Consider the following 10,405-nt stretch of genomic DNA (forward strand, 5'->3'; position numbering starts at 1 on the left):
AGGGCCATAGGGCTCTGATCAAAATAAGTGCACTACATAGGGAATAGGGTGCCATTTGGGACACAACCTGTGATTGTCCAACAGAGTCTCCGTCTTATTGACCCAGGGTGGATGTGGTGTGTGTCCGTCCGACTGTTGGACTGTTATTCTCTCTGTGATGATGCTGTCCAGCCATGTTGTCGTTGTCCCCATCCATTAGACAGGAGATGGTGTGGAGTGTTGTAACACCGGGAAAAATCTATCTGGCCATTGTCTCCCGATTTTAATATGATCACATTCATGAATTTCATGCCCCCTTTGACTATTGTTCTTCACTTCCTCACTTTGTGGTTTATCGTGCCTCGGTACAATTGCATGCAACCATCATAAATGTTTAGTTTCTTGAGATAAGGAATCCATTGCACAGAAGGTAAGTATTTATGGAAGACACCATTGACACTTGGTTTGATCCTCCAAACTGAATACCGTGGTCTCGAGCTTATGGGCTGTGTGGAGGAGAAGGTGTGCATGGTCTGCAGGTTGGGCCTGGTCTGGTACAGTGTTGGCCTGTCTGGTAAAGTGATGTGGACTGGCAATCCATCGGACTGGCTCTGGCTGAGTCGTGCTCCGCGACACAGGCTGTTGTGGGAAGCAGCATGGCTGTGCTGTGTGTGTAGTAGTCCTGCAGGGGGTGCTAAAAGCTAGCAAACAAAACTGTCATGCTCTCGCTTTTGGCCAGCAGGGTTGACTGCAGCGACACATCTTGTCTATCACTCCATTTATGACCATAATCACCTCCAATAGGCACGCTAGTTTCACATTGCACTGATTCTCAATGATTTGGAAATTCATATACATGTTCTGTTCCATAACTTTGATTTCATGATGAGGTACGAGGCAGAAGCAATCCGCTCTAAAAATCTGCCAGCAGTGAGTGTATAAGCGATAGACTTTCTTGTTTGAGTCGAGAGTTATGATGATTCTACATGGCAGTTCTTCCGACACATCCTCCTCCTATCCTCTGTGATAGTCCCTTGTGGTTCAATTTCCCCGCATTCCATTCTCTCCCAGCTCTTTCACCCCAGGTCTCAGACTTTTCAGTACATTGTGTGAGTTTCCTGTCTGTTTTGGTGTGTGACAGTGGATGACACCATCCCTCCTCTTCACATGTCCTATCAAGATCCTTCCCATTGTGTGTTCCGTACTCTGGGATAGAAGGCTCTTCCTTGTTGAGAAAATTGAATTATTTGTCTATTTTCACTTTACTAACTCTACTATATCCAGTAGATAGTATGAACTCGTTTTCTGTGAGAACATTCTCAGAGGTTCACATGCATTTGTACGAAATGCTAATTTGCACTTCAAAATAGAAACAATAGCGTCATAAAATACAAGTTATGTTTACCTGGAAGAGCTGAAATATTTTCAAGGATGGAATAATGAAATCATCTGAGCGGGAAATAGTTATTTTCTATTTCTGTAAACCTTCGAGTGATGATGAATATAAAGCTGTTTTTATTTGGATGAATCCAATTTGCAGAGCATTGTCAACACATCACACAACATTGATGTTGCAAAAGCTCCTGTATAGCACCATAGAACTCTATGGACACAATCCTGTCTTGCTGAGTTTGAGGGGTATTATTCAGATGAACAGATGAAAGAACAAGATTATTTTCCCTCCCTCCCTCCCTCCCTCCCTCCCTCCCTCCCTCCCTCCCTCCCTCCCTCCCTCCCTCCCTCCCTCCCTCCCTCCCTCCCTCCACACAACTGATCTCTCTCACCTCCTCTCTCAAGGTGCATTCAGTTCTCCCCCCTAGTGCTCTCACTCTTTTAGATTTTTATCCTCACTGTTGTTTCTTCCTCACCTTCCCCCCCTCCTTCACTTCCTCTCACGCTTTATGCCCTCTACACTTTTTTCTCTGTGTCTATCACCTCTCCCTCTTCCTCCACTCTTCCACTCCTTGGCACTCTTTCACCACGTTGTGGAAGTAGTTGAGCCTTTTGTCGGGACCCCTCGCCGAAGACCTATCTCCTTCTGCCCCTGCTGTTCCCCTGAAGGTAACGTAATCTATTGCCTCCGCTGCATCTGGTTGCTGCGGGTTACCATGGCAACCGACCACCGGGATCCACAGAGCCGGGCTCCTCCCGCCTGGTCTCCTGAAACTCCTCCTCCTCACCCTCTGTGTGCCCGGGCTCAGTAGATTTCCTCATGTCACCGTTCTGTATCTGTCATAGTCGTATCACACTACATTCAACACTACAGTACACACTTTTATGTAGATATTTGGGAACTTGCTGGAACGGTGTAGAACATAAGGACAGGACATGTCTATGCTACTGATGTACTTTTGGTTTGTTGAGCTGAGGATACTCAGAAACCTAGTTCACATTGCCAACAATAGAAACTTTTAAAAGGTTTATATAGTGACTGTCATGAATCCACCATATATACATTGACGTTTCTATAGACCCTCTCCCAGATGATCTTGCCCTTGAGTTTAACTGTCTCAGGCAGAACATGTGAAGCATGTGCCCTCAACCCTAGTTAACAACTCAAGTAAACAACTACTGTGCACACCTTTTTCCATCATTCCAAGTAGCTGCAGCTAAAGCTAAAAAAAAAGCTAAAGGGAAAACCTTCTCTACTTCAGTGTGTGTTTAATCAACAGCATGTCTTCTGTTTGCTGTAAAACCAATGGACATCTGCACGACTGAATGGTCTAGTCTCGCTATAGTGCGTGAAGGCTGCCAGACAGCCTCTGTCCCCCGACTATAGTGTGTTGCAACTAGACCATGTGTGACAAGGTTGTGGGAAAGAGAACGAAATACCTACAACGTCTGACACGTCTCAGTTTTGCATATTCTACCAATATACAGATTAGGAGATAAGTGGAACTTCTTGAGAAGCCTTCTGATCAATGTAGCAAACAAAACATGCCTGTGTGTGTTCTGTGCGATCTGGTTTTCAGGCTGGTGTGTTTTTATTGCTAATTCTGTGGTTCTTCTCTCCTGTGTTCTGGGAACCTGGGCTGAGGGTGGTGGTGGACGAGGCGCAAAGAAAGAGAGAGGGAGAGAAAAGCAAGCACATTGTTGGATAAGTTAGCAAATCCACCTGTTTCCATCTCCTCTTTGTCCTGTCTGAGGAACCCTGCTTTGCCTCTCTCTGTCCTTGTCTGTTAATCAGCGAAAGCCGGCAGCAGCACCCAAGAGCACAGCCATTCGATTTTTGTGTGTACTGTGTTTTTCCTTTTCGTTTTGCAAGAGACTCAACCACTCCAGCTAAGTACGTCATGCTGCATTAATGGTTTGCCCCCTCAGTGTCTCATTGAAACCGCTTGGCTCCACCTGCGTGCGACAGATAGCATAGCATGGACTGGCCGCCTTTTACAGTGGCACAAGGAAAAAGGTTCTGCGGCCCCTGGCCCTTGGCTGCATTGGCCCTTGACTGCATTGGCCCTTGACTGCAGTAATGCATGCCAAATGCCAGTAGAGGCTTCCCTCTCAGGCAGACCTAATAGGAGAGTATGATAGCTTCACTATTGGTCTAAATGACAGATCGACGCCACCATTTGACCCAGTAGAAGCTGTAGGGAGTATGAAATAATTAATAACATGGGTGTTATGAAACCACTCCGCATTAATAGGATCCGACAGAATCCTTTATTTCTGCTGGTGGTTCATTGTTGCATGTAGGGATGTCGAACTTCCATTGAGATATAACACCAGAATAGTTGTATCTCTGTGTAAAAAGTCCATAGGTTCCATGGGTACAATGTGGTGGAATAGCCAGGTTTTCTACTCCCTACCTATGGCCCTCTCTGTAGGGGGACACACACTGGTAGGAGACGTCCACTGCTCTGACATACAGTGGTCCTCTGTAGGACAGTTGGTAGAGCATGGCGTTTCCAACGCCAGGATAGTGTGTTTGATTCCCGGGACCACCCGAATGATAAAAATGTATGCAGGCATGACTGTAAGTCGCTTTGGATAAAAGCATCTGCTAAATGCCATTTATTACTATTATTATTACTATATCATAGTACAGTAGCAGGGGTGTCTGTCTCAGAAGTCCAGATTGAGTGACGCACAAATTCTCAACTTTGCAACACCCAAAGTTGAAATATCCTCCACGCCATCTTCTGTGAGCCGTACGGCCAGACCATCCTGAGCCCTGCTCAACAGTCCGGTCAATCATACCTACCTCATCATCCATTCCCATTACAAAGACATCTTGGCTTGGCTGTCAATGCGTTGCCTGTGTCAGTGTCTGCATCAGAATCACCTAGAGCTTCCTCTGCCCTGCCGTTTCCCTCACTCCCCTTTCTGTGTTGCTGCTTCTTCCAGGGATGGGAAAAAAGGACGACCCCAAACTCATGCAGGAGTGGTTCAAACTGGTCCAGGAGAAAAACGCCCTGGTGCGATACGAATCTGAGCTGATGATATTGTGAGTTGACCATTTAATATCCTTTGTTATAGGCCTACTGAATGTTAACTCTGCATCCAAATACGGTACTGTAACAAAAAGTAGACAAACATAATTTAGAGGATTTATGACGTAATTTAGACTTCAGACATAATTCAGGGCCACGGGTGTAATAGTTTGGCCTAAAGTCTGTCTTTCTGTCCCCCAGTGCACGAGAACTGGAGCTGGAGGATCGTCAGAGTCGACTGCAGCAGGACCTGAGGGAGCGCATGGCAATTGAAGGTGAGGATCGCCATTTTTCAATTCAATAAATATTTATTGTACCCAAAGGGCAATTTGTGTGCAGCATAAAAAACATGGAAAAGCGGCACAATGTGAAACACCATTCATGGTTTCATCAAATTTTAACTACCTCAGTGAGACTCCTTTCACTTTCCTCTCCACATATGAACTCTCGACTTCTGTCCCTCTTTCTCTCTTTTTCATCCTCCTCTCCTCCTCAGACCACCTGAAGACGGAGGTGGAGCTGGCGCAGGAGAAGCACATCCTGAATGAGATGCTGGAGGTGGTGGAGCAGAGAGACTCCCTGGTAGCCCTCCTGGAGGAGCAGAGGCTCAGGGAGAAGGAGGAGGATAAGGACCTGGAGTCGGTCATGCTCTCTAAGGGTTTCAACCTCAACTGGTCCTGAAACTAGACGCACCATCCACCCCCACTCAGATAATACACTACCCCTCCCGTGTCAGGGCTCAGTGAAGGCCTAAATCACGGTTCCATGCTTGGTCCCAGATTCCTCAGCAGAGAATGTGTACAGAACGGAGTTGTCCTTTCACGGCCCTTTTGTTGGCGAATGTGCGCAGAGTTGTCCTATCATGGCTCCGCTATTGGAGCAGTCTAAAATGTTTACATATCTACTCTGCCACCAGGCAGGCATCATTACCTAGTGATATCTCACCTCACGGTGGGAGGAGCAACTACAGCCTGGACTTTCTCAGAACCTCAGAAGTTCTTTCGACGTGGTTCTCCAGAACGGGGAACTTACCTCCTCTAGGAAGAATGTTTTTTATTTTTTATTTCTTTTAATCTCGATCACACAAAGGGAAGAAAGAGGTTTGGTCCTGCTGATGTAAAGAAATTCAATATATGATAACGGTTTCTGTGTATTGAATGTGCATGACACAACACATTAAAGAAGCTGTGGTTTTAGATGAGGGTAGGCCCTTGATCTATCGACTGTTACAGGGTTTCTGTAGAAAGGGGAGGAGTGGACCGAAGCCTCTGGTCTCTCTCATCCTAACCTAATGACATCCTCTGCCATTGTGAATGCTGACTGAGGGAGGGACATCCTCTGCATTAGCTGGCTTTCTCTCCAATTACACAGTGGCTTCCATGTTCTGAGGAGCCAATGAGGATCACACTCTAAAAGGCCCGTCATTTTTTTGCACAGAGATTCACACTAAGAGTCAACGCTAAGGATCAATGGAATCTGGTCACTTAGACGTTTTCAATTGTGTATTTATTAGCGTTGTTTTTACAAAGAACCTGAATGAACTGTTTTTGGTATTTTCGTTCATGGAAGAGAGTGCCTGAACTGGTGGCTCAACAGAATGCACTTGCGCTCTCTTTATGACATTGACAGCAAGGAAGCTAACGGAAAACTCCATCACCCAGAAGCAAGTGCGTGTCAGGACTGTATGCTGCTGCAGGCTCGTATAGAAGCATATCATGTGTTACAAAGTGCACGTTTTGTCATTGCAGCTGACTTTAAAGGCGAGTCGGGACTGACTGATCTACAAATCACCTTGCATCATAAATAACTACTCAATATTATTTGTAGCTCAGTCAGTCACTATTTACCCATGATACATCACGGTTTTGATGCTCTAACCTGTAGCATAGATGAATTGACACATGAACACTTCAGCAAGCAACCCACTTGACACATCTCTTAGGCTCCTAGTTCTGAGTGATAATGTGTCCTTCTCCATATGATGCCTTTCCCTGTATATCACATAAAAATGTCAGTTTATATAATCATTTGCCCTTATTCAATACTAATTGGCATATACTGTACCGTGAAATATCCTCAGTGTAGATGAAATGTTAAAAAGAGAAAGACATAGCAGTCGAGTTAATTTGATCTCAGAAGAGGCAGTGTCTTATTGGACTTCCACAGTAGATCAGTGCATCGTGTTATCATCATAATACCAGAAGTGAACTGACACATCCCTAACTGGTGTCACAGTACAGTTGTGTCAGTGAATATTTTGCAATATCAAAGGGGATAAACCACAACTCGAACACAGCCTCTGGCTTCGCTATCCCTGGGGCTGAGGTATATGACCTGCTTTGGAGCAAAATGCCTTTTTAATTTGTTTGAATATTTTACAGTTTTCTTTTGAGTTTCAAACTTGTATGTATCCCACCAGGGTACATATAACTTTTTTGTTAATCCTTTTTATACAACTACAGGTGGCCAAACAGCAGTCATGAGTAGAAGTGGAGACACGAAGCTGCTCTATTGTTCGAAGTAAACCGCTTCTATTCAGTCACAGGAGCATGTACATTTGTTTGTCATACGAACCTACTGGCCTTTCTGCCAAACTGTAAACCTTTGGTTGGTCACTGTTTTTTTTGCTGTATAGAGTTACACACAGTGAGAAAATGTGTAGGAATTAAACGGAGCTGTGAATACAAAAAAAGTTACATTTCAAGGCTTGGTGTTTTAGATGGAGTGTGATACGTTTGACAGATTGTATTGATATTTATTAACATGTGTGCAAAAATGTATCATATGTAAAGAAAAATAAATCCTAATTTTTAAAACACATGGCAGATATGTAAATGCTTATTCATGTAGCTAAAATGCATAGAGTGTTGGATGTATGCTGAAACGGCAATAAAACCATGCAGTTATTTTAAAAAGTATGTTGTCTCCTTTTATGAGTAAGCTTTTATATAAAACCTATTACAAGTAGTGTTTGAGACAAAAGGGGGGCCTTGTAGCATTGTCTCTTTGGTCTGTACCCCACAAACACTGAGGTGCCTGGGAACTTGTGATATGGAATTTTGTTATCAATGTTCATAAATTTCAATTAATCTACTCTGCAACCCAGAGTTTGTAAAGTTCTGGTTTCAATGAAACAGACTGAATTTCCCAGCTTACAATAGTCAAATCAATGTTTATTCACGAGAGCACTCTCCAGTTCATATACAAAGACATCCATTTTATACCATGCTCCTTACTTATGCACATGAACATTAGAGTTATCTTCTCCAGAGTTCTCACCACTGTTTATCACTACACAGCCGACAGTTCCATTCCCCCAAGATTAGGGAAACCTGGAGGGGTACTCCCTGTCCTATCATACATTTCTCAGAGTTCTAGCCAGGTTGGTTCAAACACAGTTTAAAATTGTTCTCAGTGTGTTCTTAGGCACATGGGTGGGGACATTGTCAGGCCATCCGCCTCTTTCTCTTCACCCCCTGGGTGGGGTTAGGGGCAGGGTGGCTCCTTGGTGCCATGGGTGGGATAGGATGCTTCTTAGACCAGGGGCCCTTAAGGTTCTCTGCTGCCCTGGGCTCGCAGCCTGGGGGCTGGTCATCTGGGGATCTTAAAGGTTGAGGGGGGGTTGACCTGCTGCAGCCTGGGCAAAGGTGCGGCGAGGCACAGGAGAGACACTGGGCTGTGTCTTCCTGGGCAGACAGAGCTGGAGGATTTCACCCTCCCTCTTTCTCCTTGTACCGTTTCTGCATCATCTTGACAGTGGGACCGAAAAGGCCTTTAGGGTCTACTGGAGTATCCAGAATCTTCAGCTTCTCAATATCAATCATGAGCCCAGTCGCTCTTCCTGACACATAGACAGCGGCTTTCAGCAGACGCAGGTTGAGGTCTGTGGCAATACAGATCTTATCCCACAGACCCGGCTCCGGTGTGTACTGAGAACCCTCACCGCTGTGGTGACTGACCTGTAGACCTTCTCTGTCAGAGGACTGGAAGCGCTCCTACTTGGTTGGTAAGGTGGGGCCAGTAGTCGAGGTCATGGAGGACTTCTGGCTGGGGTGTAGATGGGAAGCCACCAGGGGTTCGAAGGGGGGCATGTGGGCAAGCCCAATCGCTGCCATGTCAACACCTACCTTGGACAGGGTTCTTGGAGGAGAAAGGTTTACTCCAGGTATGGGTAACTTCCTCCAGGCATTCTGGGAAGACTGGTAGTAGTTGCCTGGCTACCCATTTGGCTTTGGGTAGCCTCTTACCCTCGTAGCGGGACGTGGGGGTCTCTGCTACTGCAATGGGCCAGGGAATCACCAGTTTATTCGCAGCATGTTTGCACACAACCTGCAGGTCTATACTGAGAACTGGTGGGGATGGCGCCCCGCCTACTTGACCTGTTTTGGATTCCCGGTAGGAGGCTTGGTAGCCTGGCCTGAGGGGATGAAGGAGTCTTCGTCTCTATCCGATGATTCCAAAAGGAGGCTGTTGGAAAAGCCTGTGGCGTCGTTATCGTCTCCAATCAGGAAGCCTGGGAGGTCATTGTTGGAGTCCTCCAACAGCGGGGCAGTGGCGTTGAGCTGGTCACCCCAGCTAGCGCTACCCATTGCTCCACGGTTCCCTGTGGGGATGTCCATTGTCACTGGTGAGCCATTGCGGGCGCCAGCCCCCATATTAAGGTCCTGTTAACTCAGGCTAGCTTGGCGTGCTAGCCTACGACAGAGGCTCTTCACAGTGAAGAAGGCACAGTGTGGACAGGAGCCAAGGGTGGCTAAGGCTTCCTGGGCACGTTGCAAGCAGAACACACCAAGTGGGTGTCTTTGGCCGATATCTTGTTTCCAAAGGAACAGATTCGTGCTGGGAGCTTCTCCTCGTTTGGGGTGGGAGATGCTTTTGTCGCCATAGCTTGGATGCTTTTGTTTTTAGCTGTCAGAAAAAAACTAGTGTGGTAGGCTAGTCCGATAGCTAGCAATTAGTGGGTTATCCATGGTGGTGGCACTCAGTGTGATGGCCGGATACCTTTTCTGACACAAGAAGTTAGAAAAGATAGCTTGGTGTAGTTAGTAAAAACCTTTCTTGTCGAAGTAAAACCACAAAAGCTAGCTAGCGTGGCGGCTAGCTTGCTAACTCACTAGTCACTGTTTCGATACAGTTAACTTGGTCGTGAATGAGTTAGCCTTTTCACAGCTGCACCCGTTCCTCCCTCAAATAATTTCTCTAACTATGGTGAAGGGAAAGTAAAATTGTCACCACCAGTCCCGAGAACAGCGCCCAGCGAGCGAGTTGTAAGCTCACATCTCTGGACAGTTTAGCTAGTTCTGGAAAATGCTGTCATGTTGAAGTACACTTTCTGATGAGAAGAGGGTTTTGAATGACCCAGAGATGCTGCGTTTGACCTTTTTGTAGGGTAGGAGGACACATTCCCGACGCACACGACTCGACGTCGACGTAGTGTAATAAAGGCTTTTGACAAACACGCTGGGGGCGTATCCCATAAGTGAAATACCGAAAATAATACTTGAAAGAGAACTGCCCTGCATAGCATGCTGCCCCCTGTCATTTCCAATTATTTGGTATATTCCAGAATTGGCACATCTGGTGTAAATTCAGCAGGATGCAACAATCAGATAAATGTGCTATGTAGAACAAATATGCCTCTCTGACATGTAGAATAAGAAATCACCTCGGCTCTATGCATTTCTATCTGCAACGTTTGGCTACTGAACTTGGTCTGGATTCTCTAATGAATGGATCAGTTTGAATACTTGCCCAATTAAAACCAGGAGTGCTTGTTTTATCTATGACCTAAGCTACATCAAATAAGGGCAACTTTCTCAGAATCTACCCGACATAATGTGTAACATTTACCTGTGACAAATTTGCTGAGGTAGCCTAATTTTCACTTTCGATGTACTCCAATTGGGATATAGGCGCGACAAGGAAGAAACCTGGCGTCTATTCTCTACACACTGAGAGATTTTGACCCAAGCCACTTGCTGGTTGAAATATCC

General features: G+C 45.7%; 1 protein-coding gene across 1 annotated transcript in view; it reads left to right on the forward strand.

Moving 5' to 3' along the window:
* Positions 1-7,327, forward strand: part of mical3a (microtubule associated monooxygenase, calponin and LIM domain containing 3a) — an 87,012-nt gene extending 79,685 nt beyond the window's left edge. The window contains exons 30-32 of the mRNA XM_039001473.1: positions 4,327-4,426; positions 4,614-4,687; positions 4,909-7,327. Coding sequence (XP_038857401.1) covers positions 4,327-4,426; positions 4,614-4,687; positions 4,909-5,093 — 359 coding nt within the window. The 3' untranslated portion in view covers positions 5,094-7,327. The remainder of the gene's footprint in view (positions 1-4,326; positions 4,427-4,613; positions 4,688-4,908) is intronic.
* The last annotated feature ends 3,078 nt before the right edge of the window (positions 7,328-10,405 follow it).

Source organism: Salvelinus namaycush, chromosome 9 (genome assembly GCF_016432855.1).
Source record: "Salvelinus namaycush isolate Seneca chromosome 9, SaNama_1.0, whole genome shotgun sequence".
Lineage (NCBI taxonomy): Eukaryota > Metazoa > Chordata > Actinopteri > Salmoniformes > Salmonidae > Salvelinus > Salvelinus namaycush.